A 26,163-nucleotide genomic window follows, 5' to 3' on the forward strand; every position below is an offset into this window, starting at 1 on the left:
TGAGGGTTGTGTCAGTTGTCTAAATGTTGGCATCTGTTGCCACTTGCGAGGACCTAGTGTGTTCTCCCTGGCTTCCAAATGCCATTCAACAAAGCTGGCAGGTCCCTTAGGACAGGTTGTGTTTGCCGTTTGTGGATGTCTTGCAGGGTATCACAAAAGGCACTAGACAGCTATGCTAAGTGAATGGATTTGGCTTTGAAGTTTTCTTAATTACTCTCCTGACTCCACAGGTTGCACTGAAGAGATCTACATTGGCTCTAAGAGGAGGGGAGGCACCCAACTCATGTAGACAGTCTTAATCTGGAGTTGAATGAAGGACATGGTGAAGGAGGGGAGCTTCAATATGTGTTGTAATCCCGTGAAATTCAATGTGTTCTGCAACACTTTCTTTCCTCTGGGAATTATTAGGCATACCACATATCTGTTTGACCATCTTTAAACCTACCTTATGTCCTCCCCTTAGACCCTTTATTTTACTGATCTTGTGCATGGGCTTGAGATGGAGAAAAGAATCCAGGCAATAAACAGAAAGTGCGAGCATTAAAATCACTCTGACTGGGAGACACTGTTTTCCCTTAGCTGATACCCAGATTTCCTTGGTTGTCTATGGAATCCCATACTGAACTGCAGGGGATTCTTGATACTTGTGAGACTCCTTTGCTAAACAAAGTTGATGCCAAATGCTGTCCCTGATAGATACTCTGAAGTAAGCCAGACGCAGGAAAGCACAATCTAGACTAGTGGGAGGGAGCTTTTCTGTGCGCCAAGAAGTAGTTGCAAAATGCATTCAGAGGGACTACATCTGACAGGCGACTTTTCAGGGGCAGTCCCAAAGCATACTTCAGATACTGGATGACCACTAAGCCAAATACAAGCACTACAATGTGCAAAGTATTTTGGGGGCTATGGGAGGGGATTCTCTGCTGATTACCGTTTCATCTTGAAATGTATGTTTAATAATTATCTTAGGTCTGAGGGGCCATTTTTCCCAGGATTAGTGTGCTGTTAAATCTCATCTCAACCTCACTAATTTCCAATCAGGCAGGATACCCAGGAAAGTGAGGTCCTCTGTTTTATGCTACAAAATTATCTCTGCAGGAACAGCCCAGATCCATTCCAACTAATTCCTTACTTCAAAGGAGAGAGCACTGATCCAATGTTTTGCTTTTTTGGTTCTGCCTATTGATAGCTCCAAATATAAAGTCTAAACTGTTGTCACACTGCACTGGTTTTGATTGCCCCTTGGATATAAACTATTATGCAGCTTTAGTAGCTGTGCTAATTGTTTTCTCCCGGGCAGTGCAATTGAATGATCAAGTTATTTCTGACTATTTTTAAAGCAGATTGGTATATGTTTCTTCAGGAGCCCTTTGGGATAACTGGCCCTGGGCATAGTTGACATAGCCCAGCTCTGGGATTTAACACATGGACTGAGCATGATCCAGTTCACAACAAACAGTTCTGGACAGTTTTCTACCAGACCTGTTAATACATGGTTTATATAAATTATTTAAGAATATAGTTACGGATATGCAGCTATAGGCATAAACAGAGATCAAGTACATGTTCAGAAAGTCTAGATTGACACTTAATATGTATAGATTACTTTTAGCCATAGACTTGTAGACTCTGCGCTTGCTGTCTTTGCACACCCCAAATTTTCATTAAAACCATTAGTCTGGGCCCTCCTTTGAGGACATGAGTATGCTTGTAGGAAGATGTAATAGGTAATGAAGCTTGGGGATCCTAGCTTGGGGAGGGAGAGGTTTAGTTGTGATGCAAGAAGGTTGGGATTTCATTTAAGGAGGTTGCCAAGTATTTTGTATGTTCAGTCCTCATCTGAAACAGAGGCTGTTGGTTCAGTAAAAGGGTTAGTTCATTAAGCATCACTGCAGGCACAGACCTTTCTCACCTGACTACTGGGAGTCACTACTAATGTGGGGCAGAGCTCACTGGTCATACCTTTAGAGTTCATACTTTTTGGATTAGTCCAAATTGTCTGAGGAGCCTGTTTGATTTGATGCAGTTTACTTGAACTCATCATGTTACTTAATAACCAGAACAATTACATTCTTACTCTTGAGCCTTCTTAGTGGCTGGACCACAAATTTGGTGCTGTCCTGGTAGGTACTGGGATGCCAAAAACCTCTCTGTTTCCAGAGAAGGTTGCAAACCCAACTTTTTTCAAGTCATGCACTAGACAAATAATTCACACTCCAAGTCTCTTACGGCTTGTAGAAAGAGAAAAGAAGAAATATATTTTTTAAGAAAAAGATTCAAAAATTTGGGAGACAGTTCTAGGAACTATAAGGAGACTGAGAAATGGTAAAATAGAGTACTCTGGCGCACAGATATATTTCATACTAAATTATGGATTTGTCCCAATAGCCTCTTATTTTGTTAATCTTCACTTAATGCAATAGTCCTTTGCATTCATACTTCTGAGATCCCTAAAAGACCTACCAGTAAATACTACCTAAAGTGTTTGCAGAGAGACAGTGCTGCTTTACATTGTGGCTAATAACTGCACATTACAATAAAGGAAGTCTTCCAGGTGATACAGAAAATGCTTTCTTTTGATCTATTTCCCTGATGTCTTAGTGATGGAATGACAAAGTTCCAGTATTAGACTTAGAGCTGCATTAGTAATTATCTGGTTTGCATTTCTGTGGGGCAGGTTATTAATTAACCTATGCTCAGGGTTCAGCATTGACAGTGCTCTTGACTCTCGCTAAACTGGAGCAATTTATTTGTTTTTGGTATCAAGCACATGCTGTGCTGACCTTTCCTGTAAAGATATATTGTGTTTACATCCTGTATGTGACATGATAGAAAAATCAAACTCTTCTGTTCTTCCTGGAAAGCTGTGAATAAATGATGCCTGGCAAATAGGTCATCCAATTCCAGCTTTCCTGGAGGCAAGGTGGCCTTTAATTTCTGAGTGGAAGCAACGATTTCTCTAATGCATCAGGAAGCAAAAGCTGCTAAGACACAAACCATGTTTTTTATGGTTTTAGTCATTAAGTTTTTGTAGGTCTTGTCAGTCTTCCAGCCAGCTGTGCTGTGGCTCTCTTTGTCTTAATTCCGGTGCTAAGACATGCTTAAATACTATTCTTTAAAAAGAAAACCAAAACTAACTATACACAAGAATGAGTAGTACTGGTAAGGCTTAATGCTGCTGTAAAGGTGTGTAAGACCTGTAGCTGTAGATGACAAGGTCCTGAAACACTGAGCCTCCTTATCTCACTGGATGCATGTCTTTACTGGCTACATAACACTGACCATGTAATAAGACCAGAGAGTAGAAAAGGGGAGCTGACAGCAGGCACTGACTGTGTGCTACAGTGTGCAGAGTAACTAGTTGTTTGGGACATCGTGTGGAGAGCTTTGTCAATTTTCCTAGTGAGGGATGTTGTTTTGGGTTGTTAGCATGCCTCCCTTGCTCTTATGTGCAGTTTAACAGGATTGCCTGACAGATGTCTAGAAATTTGTATGTTGAGTTTGACCAGGTGAGCTAAGAGTAGTGACTTCTGGTGCTGGAGTCTGCTGAGAATGTGTCTGCTGTTATCAAACAACCTGATTGTGAGAAGTTTGCTATTAAGTATGCTATTGAGATTTTTCTCTGGAGTTTTCTTGCATATTATGAAACTCTGACTCATTTTGCTGCCTCACGTGGAACAAATAAAAGAAATTACAAAATGATAAAGGAAGCATCAGTGCTCTCTTGGGAAATCTCATTTCAGAGGAGCACAACGTCTGCAAAATGACACCTACTTTTCATTCTCCTTCAAGAAGCTGCATCTCAATTAACAAAATTGATGGCCTTAATGAAAATACTTGGAGCAAATACATGGTTTCAGAGCCACCAGATACTTTCATCTGATAGACCAGAAAGGAGAAAAAGTGTATCGGTAAACATCGAGAAGAGGGAATAGCAAATATGCGGCAATCTTAAAAGCAGTGCTTTTTAAAACCACTGTGGTTTGCCATGGTTTGAAAACTGTGCGGAGCCAGCAATGCAGTATTTTCATCCCGTGAATATTAGTCTGTTAGGTGAAAAAAGTGTATCTACCTTCACTAATTGCGAGTTTACTGTAGCAAAATGTATAGACCAGAGGCACGTTTTGCATAATTCACAGGGCTGAGGACTTCTGATGCAAATCTTTATTTCTAGTATTTTATAGAAAGGTCTAATTCTGTTGCCATTGAAACTGAGAGATTTGCTCTCAGATTCAATGGGAGGTGGCCCTTGCCCATGGGTGCTTTAATGTCACGTGTCATACAACATTTGCTAATGAGGGAAAATTCATATGGCTCTATGCTGCTTAGATATTTCAGTGGCTTGTGACCTAGACTTAATAACCTAGATGGAGGCAGAGTTGTGCTGACATTATTCTTTTGAATAAATTGTCAGAATTCATAACAGCACACATGGCAAAATATTTACATCATGCTTTATTGCTTTGACTTTTTCTTCTACATTTTCCTGAGCAGTGGTTGCTGATGACTCAGATGCTAACCAGCCACAATAGATCTCATAGTCGTTTAGGGTACCGGTTGTAAAACTACACAGCAGTACAGTTATAAACATGGTGATTGAGCAATGCATGTCCCTGACGTGCCATTCATGATGTGCTAGTTAGTGACAAAATGGCATGTGTATGATTAAGTATAGGCATTTTACTGGACCTGAGGACAGCTAACAGGGTTCTGAGCCTTCCAGCTGCGGTTTGCTGCTTCTGAAACATCAGACATTCTTCAATAACTAAAAATTGTTATTGCATGGGCACCTGTTCAGCTGGACCATGATGAAGAATTGAGTTGCTGTGAGTATCTTCCCATTTTCACCACAAGCTAAGAGGCAATACTAGTGCTCAGGCCAAAGAAGATATGAATTGGAAAGGTAATTTCTATACCTTCATGTGGCTCCTCAGAGTACAAGGGATCCACCCAGGAGGAGACTAGCATGCATAAAAAGGGAACTTTGCTCCTCTTTCTGCTGCATGTTTACCGATACTCCTCTTCAGATCTTAGAGCAAGAAATTCTGCCCCTGGGTTCAATCTCCTTTCATCTGTGGCAGTGTTGTTCACTTAATGCCTTGCTCCGTGGAAAGCTGACAACTTCTGTCATCTCTCTACCTCCCATTCTAGCATGGAAAGAAGTAGAAAAAAGTCAGCTTCTGAAGTGTGTTAGGAGGCTGCTGTGTTATATAGGACAATAAAATGTGTTGTTATGATGCGTTAGGGTGGTACTTTTTATGAAACAGTATGAAGATGTACATATATATATTTTCTTAAGGGACACAACATCAAGCTACTGCTACTTTCAGAACTTTCTACTGTGTTGTAAGTAATTAAGCCTGAGGTTTAATCCACTGATTACTCAACCGGTGCCTGTTTGGCTCCTGCTTTGATATGTAACTTTGATCCTGAACCAAGGGAAGGATTTGCCTTTCCTTGGAGCATCAAATATGGTCCCAAACCAGAGACAGATTGGTGGTCTGAGTGCTGCTGTGCTCTTGCTGTTACTCAGCAGCTTCTTAGATATCACCCTGGTGGGTCTGTTCCTGTGCTCAGAATTTAGTTGATTAATGGATTTAGGTTCAAAAAGGAGTTTTGCTTCAGATCAAATTAGTGCAAAAGCAACCTTCTGGTTGTTGAATCCATAAAGTGAATTCAGTCTGCCCACTCAGGCATTTTTACTTTCTAAATTCTTTAATATTTCCAGGACCTTAAAACAGTTGTTTTCTTCTTATAGTGCATTGCAATTTGGGGGCTTTTTATCCAGTTCTAAAAGCCTCCAGTTCCCTGCAGGGAGCTGGGAGAGGCAAGTGAGTTTGGTGGATGTAATCTGCAGGTGTGTGTACTGGGGAGGTGAGTATTTTTTGAGAACCACCGTTTGGATTTAATGTAGGTAGATGGATTCTAAGCTCCAGATGGTCCCTTTCAACCTGAATTTCTTACGATCCTCTGTGTTTGAATGCTCTGAGCATCACTGCTGCTGATGGCAAATCCTTTACTGACATCAGAAGTCCTATGACTTAAGTGGAGTTACAACAGCTTATACCAGTTGAGACTCTGCCTCCTAAAGTATTCACACATGCAGCCTTTTGGGGTCTAACTTTCACACAAAAAATATGAGAAACTCCAAAGCAGTCAGTCATATTTTGCAGCTGATTTTTCCATATGGTGTAGCTGTATGTGAGAAAATGTGACTGCAAGCTGATATTCCTATAGTTTCCAACTGCTTAAATAAATAATTTGAAGGATATTGGGAACTGATAAATGTGGAGTGTTTCCAAAATCTTCAGGCTATTGAAGATGTCCTGGACAACAGCTTTTTAGCAATAAAGTATATGCTATAGTGTAGCACAGATTTTATTGCAAATCCTAGGAGCTGTGAAGTCCAACTTGTGATACAGTCAGCGATAAAGTAAAGCAACTCGTTTTGTTTTGTCTATTCTGAGTTTTTCAAGGGCTGTTAGTATAAGATAAAGAAAGATCATTTTGATGTATTTGCCAAAGAAACAGTTGAGATTTCACAAAAGACTGCAAGATGCACTAGCCAACCTAAACAAAATAACTAATGCTATCGTTTTTTAGTAGTTATTTTCTTGCAAAATATGAAAATGTTAAAATACTTGGAAAAATGTTGGCAAAAGTAGTAAGCCATTTATGTAAGGGCATGGATTTTCTGCAAGTCTAGATTGGCCTCATTTGAGAGGTTTCAACTGGAGTTGATTATACTTCTTTGTGTTTCAGGTTAGGACCTTGGCTGTAAAATATACCTGTCTTTCTTTTGCTGGAATGCTTCCCTGTGCAGATGACTGATAAAATAAAAACAGAAATTTTAGCCTAGAGTACACGATGTGTACCATCTTGGCCAGGCCACATTTTCTGTATGAACCTGTGCATGCTTGCAACAGGTGACACTACTCATCAGATAGCTCCTGAAATTGCTTTTTGTTATTAAGTTTGACATACTGTATGCATGTTTTAAGGCATAAAATATAACTGAAATGTGTTTTCAATAACATAACTGAAATGTGTTTTCACTTCCTTGCTTTTTTTTGTTTTTTTTTCTTTTCCAGGCAGAGGGTTCCAGGCTCCAGAGAGAACTGAGAGGATATTTAGCAGCCATCAAAGGTGATTTTTAAGTTTTACATCATGTTCTCATAAAGCAAACTTCTTTTAAAAATTGAGACAAGTAGGCTTGTTTAAAGTATACAAAGAAAAATACAAGTAAAATTGCTTTTGCCATTAGTAGTCCACATTTCTGCTTTGGATCTGGCATAGGCTCTTTAGCCTGTTGCTAGGGATTCTGCACCTTCGATGTCAACTCGTGTGTACAGTCCTGCATGCACAGCTCATCCTTGGCTGTCCTTTGTGTGCAGAACTGCTGCCCAGATTCTCACACTGCATGCATTTTGAGCACCCGCAAAATCTACACATCTTGTTACTCGTCTTTGCAAATGCTGAAGTACCCCATGCAAGGCAAGGGATTGCTTGACCTCCACAACTGTAACATTTGCAGGTATTAGTAATTGAGTGATGATCTTCTCCCTCCAAAACCACGCTCCCTGCGATGATGTAATTTCTCATGTATTTCTGCCTGCTTAATCCATTTTTTTTAAGTTTGAAAGCCAAATGTGATCTCTTTCCATTCTACATTGAAAATCCAAGTAGCAGAAGCTCACTGGTCAGTGCTTAAATATCAGAGATTAAGTAAACAGCTATTTAAATCCTACTGGACATTTGTAAGTCCAGCACACTCAACTTAGCACCATACACAGAGTGTTCTCTTTCTCATGCCGCCTCTCTTTGGAGGAGTTGGAGGCCGGGTGCTAAAGGGAAGGGATTAAGAGTTGTTGACTGACAGAGAGACAGTAATGGCTTCTTGAGAGAGAGAGAGAGATATATATGTGATAAATATATAGTTGTGTGTACATATATGTGTGCATATACTTTTAACCTGGCTCCAGTCCAGTAGGGAAAATGTTACAAACCAGTATTATTATCCCTGAAAATCACTGTGTCATAATAAAGCTTCAGCAGCTGTTGCCAGGCAGGGAAGGAACACTTTTTGATGGGAATTGTAAAATGGGGAGCAAAGCAGTAGCTTAATGTCTTTGACCATCTATTATTTGCTGGATGGGCTGGGCAAGGAAAGTCCTGTACCAGACAAGAGGTGTTTTGACTTCTAGGGATTTGAACAATGTCTTTTGTTCTTAGAGGAAATTCCAGCATCTGACATATTATTGGGACCCATTGGATGCTGATTTTACATTCTTATTTTTCAGTCATCCCTTCCCCACACCCATTATCAGATAGCTACTCAGAAGCAGCATGATGAGGCTGTTTGTTGGCCAGATGGCTTTTCTGTCACATAGGCTGACTGTTTACATGCTGCTTTGATTTCCATGTTGGTGACAAACATCCTCCTCTCCATGTTTGATTTTCTTTCTCGCTCTTCTTTTCCTAGTACTTTGTGCATTCATGGTCCTTTTGCTGGTTTACTATCTAGTGGGCTACTCTTTGCACTGAGTTTTGTTTTTAACTTGGTGTGAAATTTTTCATTGTGCAACTTTTGCCTTTTTAGCCATGCTTTTCTGTTCAGCATCTTTCTCTTCTTGCAGCCTGTAAGTCCATATTTGAAAATCATTTGGACTGACTTTCTTACTGAGAATTAAAAGTGTTTGCTAACATCTCAGTATCTTCATGTCTTAAAAAAGACCCAATCATAAGCAGCTCGCAAAAATCCTTAAAAATGTTATTCTCCAAAGCCAACAAGCCACCAGTGGGCATCCTTGGCACACGTGTTGGCACACCTTCATGCTGTGGAGTGGGAGGACAGCCCAAGACACTAGTTCACAAACACAGCTCTGGCTGGGGCTTCCCCAAAGCTGACTAGCTCAGCAGTGGCAAAGGCCCTTCCAGATTTTGAATGGCAGAATCAAATGCAGCAACTGCTACAGCCTCTTTGTTGGTATTCTGTGAAAGAGTGCCATCGTTAAAACATTTTGGGGTGGCTATGGACAAAAGCATGGGAACCCCCGAATTTAGGCACTGGAGTGGGATTTCTGCACCTAGGCCATCTGAGCCTTGGAGGCATGCTGTCATCAGGGGCTCATTTTGCTGGGAAAAAGGTCGGTCATATAATTGGAAAATAATGCACTTGACATCCTTGTACTCTTACAGGTGTGAGAAAAGCAGTTAATTTTAAAGGGTTTCAGGAATTAGCAAGATAGCTAACTTTAACTAAAATCATTTTATGAAGCTGGTATGTTGTGGACTCTAGTAATAAGTTTCATTTTGCTGCATGACTTTTGAGTGACTGGATATTGGATGTTGGAAGTACGAGATCTGGGCACGATTTAAGAAAGAATGGTCAATTGAGCCTTCTTATGACCCTCTATCCCTTCATTTTAATATAGTTGACGGTTTGAGGTTTAGTATCACACATTCTTAAAAGAAAAGAATTTTTGTTGTATTCAGACTCCTTCTCTCGCTCAGAGGTGCTTCTTAGTCTTAGCTGGATCTTTACTGCTGGTTACTCAAGGACTCGCAGAAACCATGTCATAAAGCTGTTGAACTTGTGAATGGCTTTTATGTGCTGTTTTATTTCACCTGCATGATAGTTTAACATCTGCTATGTATCAGTGGTGTTTGTACTGACAAGACTGTGTACTATTCCCCATAGCTATAATTGTCTCATGCCTCAGTCTTCTGTCTCTTCCAGTCTCCTTGGCAACGTGTATCTGGGTTCTCTACTTCATGATTTATTTTCTTAAGCTTTTGAGAGCTGTAGGTGGCTTGAATGGTTTTATGGGCCAATTGTTAAAGAAACCCTAAATCAGCCTCACATTCTCTACCCTGAGCTCTTTGCAAGTAGCAGTGCAGATGGGGAGATACAGACCTGGGTCTGCACGCAGGTAGCAAGGTGGCAGAGGTGAAAAGGAATCCTGCATCATGAAAAAGAAGCACCATACTTTTCAGGTGGCTTAATGTAGTGAGAAATAATAACTGGTCTACAGGAAGGGAAGGGGAGTTTTTGGAGGTCTGTAAGCAGTTTTGCTGCTTAGTTGTCAGTCTATGACTGACAGAACTGCACATATCCTCCAGACACACAAATCTTAAAATCAATCATGTAATTTCTTAGAAGCAATAAAACTATTCATCATCTTTCTGTAAAATTTAGTAATGAATTATGAAATGTTTTAATTGTTCCAGTGGAAACTCTAATGGATAACTAGCAATATCAGATACAACCCTTATGGCAGGATAGATAATTTCTCTGGAGAACCTCACATGAAGCTCTCTTCCCCACTCAAATAATTAAATATCAAGAGCCAGACCAAGGTGCCTTGCTCCATCAGGAAAATGGAATTTTCTCCATGATTCAGTCTAGATTTCCCTGCCAGTGACTGAGGAAACCCCACAGTATATGGGTCCTACAGCCGATGTGGAGTCCCAGGGCAGTCTCAATCTCCATGAGAGCTTGAGTACATTGGAATTGCAATGGCAAAGAGTCACCTACCCTCTGCCGTCTCTATGGCACTGTAATGAAAATGTCTCTGCACCACCACCCCCAGGATCCCTACCATGTGGGGGCCTCTAGGAGTCCTTTGGGGCTCCAGGGACAGGGGCTTTTCCCCATAGAAAGAGGGATGATTTCATGCAAGAGCCTCAGACTTCAGTAACTGGATTATTTAGCATAATTTTTCCTAAGCGATTCAATTATTTTGGCATTTGTAGTTATTAAATAAATGACCCAATTACCAAGAAGAAGCGGTACTAAATGAAACAATTCATATTAAATATAAATTTCTAACTGTTCATCAGCAGTAAAAATTCTTTTCACATTTCTTAGTAGTTTAATGACTTGCTTTAAACAATTCATCTTTCTCAGTGATAGCAGTTAAAAACAGCAGAGACAGCCTGCTGTCTATGGCTGACACTAATCCTCTTAACTTTAGTGCTGAATAATGCATAAAAGGTATCAGTGCATAAGAAATAATTCTGTGCGAAAACCAGCCAAATAAAAAATCATTGGACATTGTAAGTTTATGCCCACAGGCACAAAAAAGAATGGGAAGCCACCAGATTGATATTTACTGATGCACTCATTTGCGGTATTGCAGTAAAGCTAGTATAGATGCAATATTAGGGGAGTAGGATGGATGATCTTGGTCTGTGGAAATTTCAGACTGAAAGACCCTGACAGAGAAAGCCAAGTACTGTAATGCCCGCTTGCCTCACGCTGCAGCTGGGTTTGATTGATGTTTTTTACAGGAATGTGGCAGAACGAAGGATTACCAGATTCTCAGAAGTGAAACAAGTGTAAAAGTTGGTGCAACTTTGATATGACTCAAGCGTGGGATATTGTGTCTGTTACTTACTCTCTTAAGCAGAGATATGCCTGAGTCCTGTAGTATTTAAAAAATAAAGTCTGCGTAGGAAAAGGTGCTCTACCCAAGCCTGGTCTGTGACTGAGCTGAATGCAAGCTGCAGGAGGGATTAGCGAGCAGCTGTGCTAGCATGCCTGCCACAAGAATGTACGTGAGAGGTTTAGCACGCAGCGTGCTTAAGGGCAGAAGTTCAGGTATCAGAAAGGATCAAGCGTGAGCAGGGATGAGCAAACCTTCCTGGTCTGTGCATTTGCCCTGAGTGGACAGAAGCAGCCTTCTTAAGCATGGTGATACTGTGCTGATTTTTCCTTACCTCCTGAGTTGATTAATTTGCAGTGGCATTAGAGATTTTAAATGAGTCCTGCCTGAAAAATAAGTGAAAATCATCTGTGTTTTGCTGAAATCTGGCATATTCTAGGCAAAAAAAAAGGCCCTTTATTCAGGAACCCTTTCTTAGCTGCTGATACATCATCCTAAGCATTAACCATGAAGGAGAAAAGGAAGAAATGTGTCTGAAGTTCTTGTGCTATACCAGTTCTCTGAGCTGAGCTCTGTCGTTAAAAAGCACCCCCTCTGAAGAGATCAAATATTGTGTTTTGGCTCCGCACCTTTTGATTTAAGCGTGAAAGCTTGTACTCTCTGAACACCGGGGTTTCCTTTGTACTTGTTCTCCCCCTTTCCCACACCATTCTCTCCCTTGAACCCAAGGTCTGAGAACAGCCATCTACTTTCAGCTTTTTCAGTATCTTTTTTCCTATCCTACCCATTCCATAGACCATTTTTGTATTAGGAAGTGTGCATTATTGCATTATTTTCCTGTCGTACCTCAAGCGTGTGTTTTGGAGTGCATGGTGGAATAGCTACTGACTAGGTCAGGTCTGCTCTTATAGACATTCAAATTTCAAGTGAATTCTTCTCTTCCACTCCTAAACATTTATTTGTGCAGAAAACAGAAATATTGATGTTATTCCTAAATTCAGCTACTGAGCAGTTAAATCTGAAGATCACGCTAGAGATATTTTCAAGACAGCACAGATGTGCTGCAGCAAACAGACGTTGGCTAGAGAAAAAATGTTTTTTTTTTTTAAAAAGTGCTAGGTAAAAAAATTAGCAGTCAGTGTTGTTCAGATTTTGCAAAGAAGTTGAAATAAAGCTGTCATTTTAAAATTACTGGTTCTGAACTGACTCTTAGCATGTTAGGTGACATCAGGTTTTTTTCACTGGATTTGGAACCATATTCAACATCTAATGTATTTGTGCTCCATCAAAATGGAAAGGCAAACTCCGGTGCCTTCACTGAGGGCAGTAATTTATTCACTGGGGTAAAACTGATCTCACTGAAGATAGATTTAGGCTCTTTCTTGTAATATTATTGAAACTACTTTACATTTAAGCCTCTGTGTATTAAGTTCCTCTGTGTATTACAGAGTGGTAACCACCAATAGTCCCTGTTCTTGTTTCACCTGTGGTAGCCAAAGCTCCAAAGGTGACTGATGCAGTTTGGCTCAGCGCACTTCTCTGTAGACACCACCCTGCTGCAAGTGTAAATAAGCGCTGGGCTCCACATATTCTAAAGCTACTGGGTGAGCATACAAGATAATCATTCTTCATAAAACCAGGTTCTTTACGGCACTCTCCCCAGGTTCAGGCATCTCTTTTCCCTAGACTTGCGGACACTGCCTCAGCTCTTGACAGTCCTTTGCGTCATTATTTGCATACCTTTAGGTCACCATCGTTATAGGGGGCACAAGAATAACAAGCTTCTTTTTCTTAACCACTCACTTGACTTGTGAAAGCTCCTGAGACTTAAATATCTTTGAAAACAAGGAAATGGAGAAATCCTGAGATATCTTCTGCTTGTTTGCGACCTCCCCCATTCTGGGGAGCACATTTGGTTAGCGCAGACCCCTTCTGGCTTTTCTCCTAGGTCCATTTTTATAGCCAGCAATTCCCATAAATATCTGCCTTTATAACGGTGCCACCCTGGAGATGCCTCCTCTTCCACACAGGTGGGCATGGTACTCATTACAGACAAGGTAGGAAACTGTTCTGTAGGGTGCAAGAGCTGAGAATAACCAAAGGCAGGTTTCTATTTGATTGCCTTCTCAGTGATAGTCTTTCAGTTAGGTATTAAATGTCTTTAGTGTGCAGGACTACCCTCCGAGTTGTTATTCATGTTCAGATATGTTTAGTTCAGAATAGAAAATGGGATCCCTAATCTGATAGAAACTTTCTTCATGCATATAAATATGGATTAATCCTTCTGTGAGGGACATTTCTTGTTAACCTGGGAGAGCTGGGTGAAAATATAGTTTTTGTTTCAGCTCTTGAAAACAATATTCTAAACATGCCAGAGGGAATAGTGTAGCAGGTACATGTGGGTCAAAATAAAGATATTTAGCAACTGTTTCTTGTAGTTTGCAGTTATATGTTCCTCCTTCTGTCTAATTACAGGCATGCAAGATGCCTCAAAGAAGCTTACAGAATCTCTTCATGAAGTGTACGAGCCAGATTGGTACGGACGAGAAGATGTGAAAATGATTGGAGAGGTAAGATGTGTGGAAAGAGGAAAAAAGTATTTTGGCTGCAAAGGGATTAACTTGAACTGTTGAGGAGAAGTGTACATCCGAATTTTCCCTTAATTCTTTGTTGCATGTCAAATCCTGTTTTCTGAGCATATAAATTATTGGTCTTGTGAAATGCACCTCCTGCTGACCAGATGCCGCATTTGCAATGTCTAGTTTATGAACTAGCTGACGTAAGCTTCCACTGAGGTCAACATCAGTGTGAGCAGAATTGGTCCTGATAGCAACTGATTGACAAGTTTGTACAAGGTATCTTACATGCAGTTATACAGTCTGGATTCTCAATTGAACTTAATGTTAAAAATTGTCAAATCTGCTTATCCTTGTGTGCTATGTAACAACTGTTGAGCCAGTGGCACTAAACAGGGTATCTGATGGGACACTCGCCTCTCTCTGACAAGAATCTGGAATTTAAGGACAAGAAAGGCTGCAGGGCACTATTCATTTTAGCCTTTTTAGCTTCCTCTAGTGATTAGAGAAGAATAGGCTTTTCTAGAGGACACTGCAGGAATTTGACTTGAGGTGCTCTGAATTGCCTGCTTAAACAGTCTTAAGTGGGGGGGGGGGGGGAAGTCTGTCAGCAAATGTGCTGGTCGTGACAAGAAAGTGCAAACTGTTATCAGTGCAGCTTTTAACCACCTGGCATTCAGTTTGCAAGGCCTCCTGGATAATATAATTAACAAGAAACTGGAAGACAGAGCAGTCTTCCCAAATCTGCGTAATGATTGCTTTTCTTCTCTATGGCTGCCTTCCTCTACCCTTCCCTGCTGCTTGAAGGCATGACGTGTTTTTCATTTTAAAAGCACCCAACTTCCAAACTGTATAAGTTAAGATACCATACCATTTATGTTGTTTTAGGTTAACAGCTGGAAGGTCTCCTACTGCATCTTGCTGTAGCACCTCGTCTTGTATCTGTAGACTATTAGATTTTACACTTGGAAATTTGTAATTGTGAGTGAAAGGACCAAAATTTGGCTCTTAATCTCTATTAGATATAGGGATAAATGTTAGATATGTCTTCTTAATAAGAGACTCATATGGGCAATATTACAAAATCTCTGCTCCTGATTTTTTTCACAAATGTAGATTTCTGCATCCCTCAACACAGAGTAAAAAAGAATGATATATTTGTGCAGTCCAGGATATAAATGATCATTCCAAAAGGGATCCACCTAAATGACCTTATTCTGTATGGTAGGAAGGATGGTGGCTTGAAGGACTCTTCAGCAATGTTTTTTTAAGCCCATTAGCTTTCAGAAAACCTCCATGATTTTAATTTGTCCAAAATATGTATCAGCAAGATACAAAGGTGAATGCACAAGACTGGCAATTGCTTGCTATGATCTAATGCTGTGCTGCTCTGTAGACCTCTGTGATTAAATATTGTGTTAATAAATTAGGTATTTCTTTTAAGCATGATTAATAGATTGTAGTAATTCATTAGGGACTCTGTTAGGGTAGGAAATGAATGAACTGAATGCTGGCATCACACAGCATTTATAATATGCCCTATAGTAGCTCATGATAAAACAAACACTAGGGAATAGCTTTCTGGACTTGCCAGTGAGGATAACAGCCCTGCAAAGCAGTGCTCGCCCCCTTTAGCCTCCCTCCCATCAGAGGAGGGAGTTCAGTGATTTTTGAAATGTGCAAAGAAAAGGAGGATCCGGATGTTTAACACGTGCTAATGACTTGATCAATTGAGAACCCAGAACCTTGGGCACTGTGTCTGTATATAACAGTATTTGCTTCTGGTAAGGAGTCTCACCGTGCTCCCCACGGGTTCCTTGTCACATCAGCTGCATTAACATGTTCTTAAAAGATGGAAAACTACAAGGGGTGTCTCTTGGTGACTACCCCAGAGCTGCAAAGGAGACTGGGGAAAAGCACTGTAGCTTCTGGGGGGTATTTTGTTTATTTTGCCTGCTGATGTTAGCATGTTTCATATCTGACATCCCAGTTCTCTAGCAGTGTGAGGTAGAGTTCTTGTCTGTGCATTGGCCTTTTCATCAAATGTACCTTAATGGCACAAAAAGTATGGGAGGAAAAGACCTTCCTTAGGCTGGGTTTCCACAGCTTTTCTTTTAAAAATGACCAAGCAAAGCTAAGCTTACAAATCCTTATAATTGATGGGAAACCCGCTTTATTTTTTCTTTTATTTTATTTACTCTTTTATTTCTAGTTGTACTTCTTTTCTCTGTAAGGAAGATTCATCATCAGTGAACATACTTAGGCATAAGAACCAGGCTAGCTTCAGATTCTGTGCTGTTGACCTTCAGGGACCTGAAACCCTGAGGAAGACCTCGAATCCGTGATATCCTTATAGTCACATAGCAGTTACTATTTGAAAGAATAAAAACACAAACTAGTTATTAAGCTAAATCTTCTTTTATTGTGAATTAAAACTTGCAATGCCAAGGTATTCCTTTTCAATTTACCTTATAAGTGTACTCTGATTTATTGCCATAAAGAACATTTTAAAACCTCAGAAAGATTAATCTTTACAGTTACATTTATATTTCTCCTAGGTTTGGAGTGGAATTAAACTACTTAGTGCATTTTTCTCTTTTCTACCTTTACAGAAATGTGATGAACTTTGGGAAGACTTCCATCAAAAACTGGTGGATGGGTCGTTGTTGACCTTGGATACATATCTAGGACAATTTCCTGATATCAAAGTACAGTAATGATTTCCTATAAAGGACAATTTGTAAAATTACTGTTGAGTCATAAAATAAATAGAAAATGAGATTACAAGCAAAGAAAAATTAAAAAAAGGGGGGGAAGTGGAATTCATTCTCTTCTGCAATGTAAAAGATAATGTTCTGTAAGTAAATCCCTGACATTAGGCTGCACTGATTTTCCAAGCGAACAAAAATACTTTTCATGCAGTAGTACTTGGAAGTAAATTAGCCTTTGTAGATAAAACTTTTATGCTTTTTCTTGCTCCTATTTATTTGGCATGAGATAATTCTCACCGACTTCAACAGGGACACATTAAGCTCTTCAGCTGTTAAAGTGCCAGACAAATTACAACATGAAGAACAGGCCTTTTGTTATTGGCTAGATGCACCTGTGGGTATCTAAGTATCTTTCTCTTAACTAAGCCATGGTTCCTGTCTTTTAATTAGTTATAAAAAGATTTTGTAATACACATCAGGAGAGACTGTTATGCAGATTCTAGCCTCTCCCAGGTGCCTGTCTGGTGTACAGTCCAGGGACATGGTTGCTAAATGAAATGTGTAGGGATAAAGAATCATTACAGGTAAGAGGTAGATACTTTTATATTGGAATGTGACTGTATGGACATAAGCTGGAAATTCTTTGTGATGGTTTATAATTGGGTAGGTATCACGCAGTTATCCCCTTTGTCATTTACATCAGGGACTAAAGAAAAAATAACAAAAAATCCAAACTTTACTGACAGTCAGTCTCAAACTTGCTTGTAAATCAAACTGTGCTTATACCCTCTCAGCATGTGGAATTCACATATAATATATAGCTTTGTAAAGTCAGTGTATATCAAAAGACTTTAGTTTTAAAAGAATTATAGCAGGTAAATTAGAATTTCTATTGAATGTTGAACTCCAGTTATCTTAGTTATGTGTCAGAGCAACTATACTGAGAAGTATATTTTAAGCATTTTTCAAGTCTAGAAAAAAATACATTAATTATTTATTAAATTTGCACACTATATATAAGGGGAAAAGATGGTGTTACCATGAGTTTAACAGGTCCACTTATTCTGGAGAATGAGACAAGTCTTGCATAACATTGATATCTCACTTCTAAGGCCTGTAAGCCCTACACCCACAAAAACCCTTCCAAACCATCTGTAAATGGATTCCTTATTTAAAATAAGGTGATTAGTTTGTCTCTTTTACCATGTCCATGTTCCTGCCTGATATAGTAACTCAGATATGAACAGCAGATAAGGGAGAATAAAAATATGTCAAAAACTTAAATGAAAACATAGGTAAAATAGCTTTTAAAAAAGTGCTATTTGTGCTGACTTTCATTTCTACCCCTGTACAGACCCGCATTGCAAAACGAAGCAGAAAGCTAGTGGACTACGACAGTGCAAGGCATCATCTAGAAGCCCTGCAGAGCTCAAAAAGAAAAGATGAAGGCAGAATTACCAAGGTAGCACAATCGGAAGGATGCTGGCAGAAGACTTAGGGAGCTCAAGTGGCATTTGTTTCTGTGCAGAGACAGAGCACAAAGTTTCTCTTCTTTTTCCTCTCTCAGAAATGGAAATAATGATATCCTTAAGAATAAATGTGTATTTATTATTTTGCTGCATGTGGAGGGCACACCTAACCTCTTTCAGGAATAAGTCCTGTTTGAGCCCTAACTTTCTCTCTTGATGAGACTGAGGGGACAGCAAGTCCTGTATTGGCCTGCATGGTGTGGGACTGAGTCACATCCTTTGGTAATAAAAATTGTAAAAGACCCACAAAAAAAAGCACACAAAAACAATGTTGGCAGGTTTTAGTATGTTGTAGTGATTGCAGAAGTCACCCTGTTTCATTTTGTTTTAGGCAGAAGAAGAATTTCAAAAAGCACAGAAAGTGTTTGAAGAGTTTAACACTGATTTACAAGAAGAGTTGCCATCTCTGTGGTCACGGTAAGCCCAGGCAGATATTGTCTGGAAGGCCTAAAGGGAGAGTAAGGAAAGGGAACCAGGGGATTTTAATGAGCTGATAGAAAATGGTTTGATGGCTCCTTGAAGATCCCATCCACTATCTTTTTGAAATAATAAAAGGGAAAATGCCTGCAAATGATCCAAAATTATACTTACTATAAGTGTATTTATGCTTGTTTCTTTCAGTGTATCTTGGCACTTAAGATTCGTTATCATATCTTCATTCTGAGGTGCAAAAAGGTCTCGATTTTATGGGTAAAGAACTATGTCAGAGCACAGAACGGCAGGTCATGACTATGACCCACTGCTTCCATAACCTTTCTCAGACACCTTGGTGGTGGATGCCTGATCCTTTCAAGAAAAAAAGTGCCACGTGTTAATAAAAAGGATCAAATGTTTCCACTGTCAAAAGTAACTGTACAGAGCAGCCACATGCTTTTCTAGATTTGCAGTGGGTCTACTTATATAGGTAATTTTTCTGTAAAAGGTATCAAAACAAAGAACCTTACAAATGTATGGCAATTGTACAAACAACCTTAAAAATGTATGGCAGTTGTTGTTTCCAAGTTCCTATAAGATACTACTGAAGCAGCAGAAGAAGGGAAAAACAACATTATAAGTACATCAGAATACACATTTCATAGTTTTGCACTGACTATGTCTGCGATGTAAAAGCATTTGATGGCATAGATCATTCATTCGAGATGTTTAATCATAAATTGTGTTTATATGGAAAATGCAGACAAAATGAACAGGAGAACAAAAGCAGTAGAAAAATAAGCATCTCATTAGTGTGCTATGTTCTTTAACAAATGACAGTCTGGAGTGGAAATGTGTTGTGAGTCACTGAAGTATCCTTGTCTTCTCTGCCTTCTAAATTAATTCCTGTTAAATTTCAGATCAATAGAGGGTTTTCCTGCTGTGTTTCTGCCTATTTCAGTTGAAAAGCTTCTTAGCACTTCAAGATATTTATTTTATGGGCTTACTAAAAGTAAAACTACATATGAATGATTTAGAGTAAGGGCCCTTTTATTTCAATATGTGTGTTGCCCACTAACTAGTCTCAGGGAAACGTAGAATTTAATTTGAGCAATAGGCATAATTCAGAAAACAATTGCTTTCAGAGTCCTTTTTTTCTAGTTATTACAATTCTTCAGGAAGAAAATGATCCATTGACTTGACATTTTGCAGGCTTATTCTTATGCCAAAGATTATTTTTGTTAATAAAACTTTGGAGAAATTACATGTGAAAGTTTTAAATAGGAAGAAGAATAATTAAAAACCTAAGAAAACACCTTCTACTTTCAAAGCATACAAGAGGTATGTAATCACTCACTCCAAGCAAGCAGATTTTTGACTGCATGTGCAAAAATGTCTAGTCTGTATTAGAAATTATTTTCTCTTACATACATATGGATGTATTTCAGGGCTGATTTCTTTAAGGAGGGCTGAGCATGGGACACCCACCCCCAGGCCGTAGTGAGCTGTATACCTTAAAGCTGCCTCCAGATGCACCTGTATCACCTAGGTGCTGCGATAGCATCTAGGGTGCAGGCGCTCACAGTGCCGGAGTGGTGCCTCTCTCCTTTAAGTCAATGGTTGTCTGCTGTCCGGTGGGAGACGGGGTGCCCAGAGGACCTTGCCTTCCGTGTGCTTGTGCTGCACTCATGCCAATCCTTTTCCAGTCTTCCCCTTCTCTGAAACAAGCTGAAGCGCCCCACTGTGTAGTAGTCTCAACTTGGTTCACTCTGTGTGGTGTAAAATATGATGGTTCTTAACACAAACAGAAATAATCATGAATGATCTAGTCTGAAATTTTGACATTGATCCAATTATTTGCTTTGCTGAGAGTAATAGTCAAGAATGTTGCTTGTAGTCAGGAAAAAAATTAATTCATTTCCTTTCTGGCCCTCCCACCCCTATCTTTTATTCTCTTTTTCCTGTCTTTGTGCCATCCTCTGTAGACGAGTTGGCTTCTATGTGAACACCTTCAAAAATGTATCCAGCCTCGAAGCCAAGTTTCACAAGGAAATAGCTTTAGTGAGTAAAAATTAGTATCTCATGCATAATGGATTGTGTGATATGCATAACAGCAAGTAAATGTCTTGTAATGCAGCAGTAAAAATCTAGCAGAGGCACACAGGAGCATTTGCCCTAGATCCAGATTTGTAGTATAACCTTTGTATTGGTTTCTACTTGCCATATTTGTACTCTCTTTAAGGAAAGGGCAGCCCATACAATTTTGGGTTACAGTGCATTATCAGTTGAAGCACTAAATTAATTTTCTAGCTTGATAACTTCTCCGTTCGTTTTAGCATAGTGTTGCCTTCAGTATTTTTTCTGTGTCCAATTGCTAAGCATCTCATTGCTTTAGTCAGTACAGGAAAAACATTTCAAGCTTCCCTTCAAGACTGCTATATACATTGTCAGCCGTGCAACATTATGTCTGGGACTGTTAGGCAAATTGAGCAGTTCCAGTGAGGATCTTTTGAATGTACCTTGCTAAGTGGTAGTGTATTACCTGTAGTAACCTACTAACAGGAACAAAAATGGTATGGAAAACTCACTTGACTGAAGTCCCACATAAATTTGGGCTAGGTTTTTGAGGGGAAAACATGAATCTTCTCGGCTACCCATGTTCCTTTAAACTTTAGGCCACCTCCTTCATCAGAGATTGTGCGGCAGTCAGTCACACTTATAAACTTGTCTGAAAACCAGTTTATGTTTTTGAAGAACTGGTGTTATCTTTGTTTCTATGGATTTTGATAGGTTTCCACTTGGGCTTTTGATATACATGGCACTGAGTATTTTTTGAAAAATCTACATGCCATTTTAAAGTTATCAGATTATATATTATCAGATTATCAGTTATCAGACCAGATTTATCACCTGTGTTTTTAATCATGACTATAGTGCTTCGTATAAACTCAGGCAAGTATTTTGTTTTCTCAGCTATGTCACAAACTATATGAAGTGATGACGAAGCTGGGAGATCAGCACGCAGACAAGGCCTTCACCATTCAAGGGGCACCAAGGTGAATTTACTGCTTTTTTAAAATGAATTGCATTGCAATAGGCTTTGTGGGTTTCAGCATATGTAGTAATCACCTGCACCATGCGTAGCGGTTGCTGCACAACACGGTCACTGGGTCTGTTCGTTCAGGATGGTAGATGAAGGTACCTTGGATGAAGTTCTTCTCCACATGAGTAAAGGTGCAAAATTTCTTTCATCACCCACTTATTTTTCCTTTCAAAAAAATAATAAAGGCCAGATTCTCAGCTGTTGCAATTTAGCCTAGTTCATTGTAGATTTTTACACCAATTTGCACCAGCTAAGTATATAGCTTATTTATTCTTAGATGCTTAGTTTAGAGCAATGTTGCTAACTTTCATAGTTTTTTTAAAGCCTTGGAATATTTAGATGTGATTTTAGCTCCCAAAGGCATATGATAAAGTGGGAATACCAATCTTTGTAATTCAGCTTTTAGCTCTTGTGCTCTTGGGGAAAAGTCAAGAAATGCGATGTGAGGGTACATCGTAAAAGCTGAAAAGCTAAAGTAAAAAGAATGTCGCAAAATACCATATTTTTAATTACTTTCAAGAGAAATCTTGTCTTAAAATAAAAACAAAAGCAAAAAAAGTTTAAAATCAGATGGTACTTTCTTAAGGTCAGTGGATGCCAGTGCAGTATGTCTGATTTTTTGCTTGCAACAAACATAGCCTTTCTGCCATAATTTGATCTCTCGGTACTGTAATAGTGATAGGCAGAAGAGGCTGAAATTATAAAACAGTGAGACTTATCAAAACACAATGATATTTAGAGTGAATACATAAATCCTGAATTTCCAGCCAATCCCAGCTCATTGGAAGCAAGCAGAACAATGTTGCAGCTACTGCTAATTTGCCCTCAAAGTGGACTCAGATTAGCAACAATTAAGGCTGACCAAGCAACGTAACATCTGCCTCAAACGTATGGCTGATATTTCTACATTTGTTTTGATCTCACTTTGGAAGAACAAAGAATAAAATATTGAACCTTCTGACCTAATGCAAAATTCAGAACTACTTTATTAAGAATGTGTCCAAAATTTTTGTTTTGGATTAGTTCAGTGTTAATCCGTGCTCATATATACTTATGCACTGCCTCCAAGGAGTTGTTAGCTCATGCATCACCACTTCCAGCCGCCTTAGGATGGACTCACAAGCTGGACTATATTTCCATAAAGCATTTGTAAAATACTTTTATGGGATGAAAAATAATGTAGTGTTGGAAAACCTCAAGCAGTTTTTGCAATAAACAGGTATTTTGGCCACTTGTGTCTCCTAGACCATGTCCATCATGCATATACTCAATCCCACTGAATTACTCTTTCCATCAATAAGAGAAAAAAATAATTCTTGCTGCAAATGAGTACACATAGGTTAATGCAGTGTGATCTTCTTAACTTATTTTAAAAATGCTTTTTAAAAATACATTATTTTTTTAGTTATCATGTTACTCTCTTTTGCTGTATGGTTCACAGAGCATTGTGTGAAAATCTGGATAGATTTTGACTTCCATTATTAGTTATGATGCTCTAAAAGACTACTCAGGAGTGGGTATTTGTAAGATAAAACAGCTTTTCTTTTTAGATGCATAAGAAGTATATACTAGACAAGTACAGTATCTAATCTTTCCTTTAAAGAACTGTATAAAAAGAAATATCTTAAAAACCTGTATGCTACTGAATACTCTATCCTGAAGGCAAATATTAAATCTGGGAAAGAAATTTCTTAATAACAGCTTATTTTTTCTTTTTTAATATTTCCACAGAAAGAGGTGGTGAGTGTGAGCTAAGTCCTTTCCAAAGAACAAATTTTTCTTGTGTTAGCATTAGGAACATGTTTATGGTGTGGTCTCCTCATTCAGGTAGTGCTTCTGTTCTCCCTGAAGATGTGTAGGAGTTGCTCTTCTCTTACCGAGTACTGTGGTCGTTGAGTGCTGTAGTTTATAGCCGTCCCAAATTGTAAGCTTTCAGCATTTCTAGGTAGCTGAATATGTCTTAGTGTTTGCATTAGGTCCTTTCATGGGAAGGGCAGATCCTTTCTCAGGACTTCATCAGATCTTTTCTTAGTATCAGCAGAGCTCTGTTGAAGTCACTTGACTACTGCTTGTTTATAGTTGTGGTGAGTCGTCCCTCTAAATAGTAATATCGTTATAATAATCTTGGTTGTGTTTTGTTTTGTTTTCTTGGAACCTTTCTGAAGTTGCTGAGCTTTTAAAATTGTTTGCATTATTCATTGTTATGCCTTCCTCTGGGATTTTTATCTTTAGAGCCTTTTATTCTGAGAACTGTGTGAAATGAAGACAATAATTCCATCTCACATTTTATGATAGTTACAAACTTATACATGAAACATTATTTAAATACAGAATCTGAAAACATGCAGGTATTCTCTTTCTCTCAAGTTATAAAGATCAGGTAGACAGATGTTCCAAAAATCAAGATCACTCAAAATTAAAACTTCCTTTGACACTGTAGATCACTGAATTTTAATTGAATTTAATTGCAGTTTTAGTTTTTGTCATTCTATAATAGCTCAGTTCGTCTCCAGTGTGCGCTGCATTTTGTGGTCACTGGCATTACATCAGGAATGCAGTTCAACTATTGCATCGAACTGTCAAGGTAATAAATCAGCATGATATGTATGTCCTCGCCATTGCTTTGTTTCTGTCTAGTGATTCAGGTCCACTCCGCATTGCAAAAACACCATCACCGCCAGAGGAGGTCTCTCCCCTGCCTAGCCCTACTGCTAGTCCCAACCATATGCTGGCACCAGCATCTCCAGCACCAGCCCGGCCTAAGTCACCCACACAGGTAAGTGGAAACCTAACAGAAGAAACTGGCCTGTTGTGCAGTAAAAGATAGCTGAGATGATGTATATGGTGGATTTTTCATCTAGGCTGTGACTGAGAAATGACAGAGAGGCCACTGGCTCTGTTGCACTCTGTTCCGTTCATTGGTCACCCTGTGTCATGAGCATGGGTGGAAAGTGGTTTTTAATATAAGGGGGAATGAAGAAAATTTAAGGTGCCCAGTGAACTGGGGGGACTTGTGGTGACAAAGCAAAACACTTCTTTAAAAGTTGCATAGTCTCTAGGGACCTGAATCCTAGCAGTGATAGTTTTTAAAACCTATTTCTAAAACCTCCTCGTGAATTTCAGTACATTATATATTTCTGCTCTTCATTCATCTTCAAATTTATGCTTACCCTGGAAAAAAATTAGCCAATGAGTATCACTGGTCTGGCCAACCTCTAAAACAGTAAATAATGGAGCTAGTTTAAACACTGCTGTGATAATTACTGATACTTAAAGGCTTATTGGTTGTTATTAACACTGACTTGAGAAGTTTGACACTCTTGGAGTAACTGGAGTCATTTCTGTTCTCACCAGTATTGGTGAAACAAGAATCAGTTTCATGCATCAGTTTCATCTGTAGCATAAGAGTTGTATGCGATGCTTCGTGAACATATCAAAGACTTGCGTTGATGTTACTGATGTTTTCAGAATTGAGATAGCTTCTGTCCTGATTGCTATTTCTATGGTGGGAGAATATCAGAAGAAATTTAATTTTGCATTTAGTTACATGTGAGTACACTTGTTTTCTCTGGTCTCCCAAAATGTGACACCTCACCGCCTGAATATTCATCTGGTAGGACTCAGTTTAGTCTTACTGGTGCCAATGGTGTTATGTCACTATACCACCTGAGGATATTTTGTGAAATTTTTTTCTTGGTATTTTGACAGATTTTAAAATTATCCAATAGTATTTGGTATTATTCCAAGCAATTAGTTTGTCATAGTTATGTGAATCTCTGGAGAGCAGGGGGAATTAGTAACTTAAGCACCTTTGAGGTGCTGTGGTTCTCAGAGATGATATGGTCTTAGCATTAAGTAGTCTTTAAAGGTACCAACAGGTGGGCAGGGACAAAATCCCAAAGCTAAATGGAAAAGAACTTAAGAAGCCAAAAAGCAGCAGAGGCCTGGTTCTGTTCAGCATCGCCCTTCCAACTATGGGCTGCATAGGAGAGGAAGTGTCTTGCACTGTGTGCCTGTCACAGCAGGAAAAAATCAGCCAATAAATGCTTTTGTATAAAATCTTAAACCTTGAGTTGGAATGAGTTTGAAAGATAGAGTTGTTTTGCTTTTCCCACAATGTTTATTTCAAGGCATTTGGTGGTGAACAACCAAAAAGTTTCTTTCAACCCGTGGCTTATTCCCACATTTAAGGTGAAGCAGCAGAGATAAAAACCTAACACAAATTGTTTAGGCCTAGTTTAAAGCTCTTTCTTTTATCCCTGAACTAGTCTGTGACATTTTTGCTGTCTGCCTAGCTGAGGAAAGGTCCACCAGTCCCACCATTGCCTAAGCTCACACCCACGAAGGATTTGCAACAGGAGAACATCATTAACTTCTTTGACGACAACTTTGTCCCAGAAATCAATGTGACGACTCCGTCACAGGTAAGCTTCAGAGGATGGT

At 39.2% G+C, this 26,163-nt stretch overlaps 1 protein-coding gene across 1 annotated transcript in view; it reads left to right on the forward strand.

Moving 5' to 3' along the window:
- Positions 1-26,163, forward strand: part of AMPH (amphiphysin) — a 122,840-nt gene that overhangs the window by 63,987 nt on the left and 32,690 nt on the right. The window contains exons 3-11 of the mRNA XM_072851410.1: positions 7,092-7,146; positions 13,863-13,957; positions 16,576-16,671; positions 18,029-18,136; positions 18,535-18,620; positions 20,603-20,678; positions 21,591-21,673; positions 24,358-24,496; positions 26,016-26,144. Coding sequence (XP_072707511.1) covers positions 7,092-7,146; positions 13,863-13,957; positions 16,576-16,671; positions 18,029-18,136; positions 18,535-18,620; positions 20,603-20,678; positions 21,591-21,673; positions 24,358-24,496; positions 26,016-26,144 — 867 coding nt within the window. The remainder of the gene's footprint in view (positions 1-7,091; positions 7,147-13,862; positions 13,958-16,575; positions 16,672-18,028; positions 18,137-18,534; positions 18,621-20,602; positions 20,679-21,590; positions 21,674-24,357; positions 24,497-26,015; positions 26,145-26,163) is intronic.

The sequence above is a fragment of the Ciconia boyciana genome, chromosome 2 (genome assembly GCF_034638445.1).
Source record: "Ciconia boyciana chromosome 2, ASM3463844v1, whole genome shotgun sequence".
In the NCBI taxonomy this organism is placed as follows: Eukaryota; Metazoa; Chordata; class Aves; order Ciconiiformes; family Ciconiidae; genus Ciconia; species Ciconia boyciana.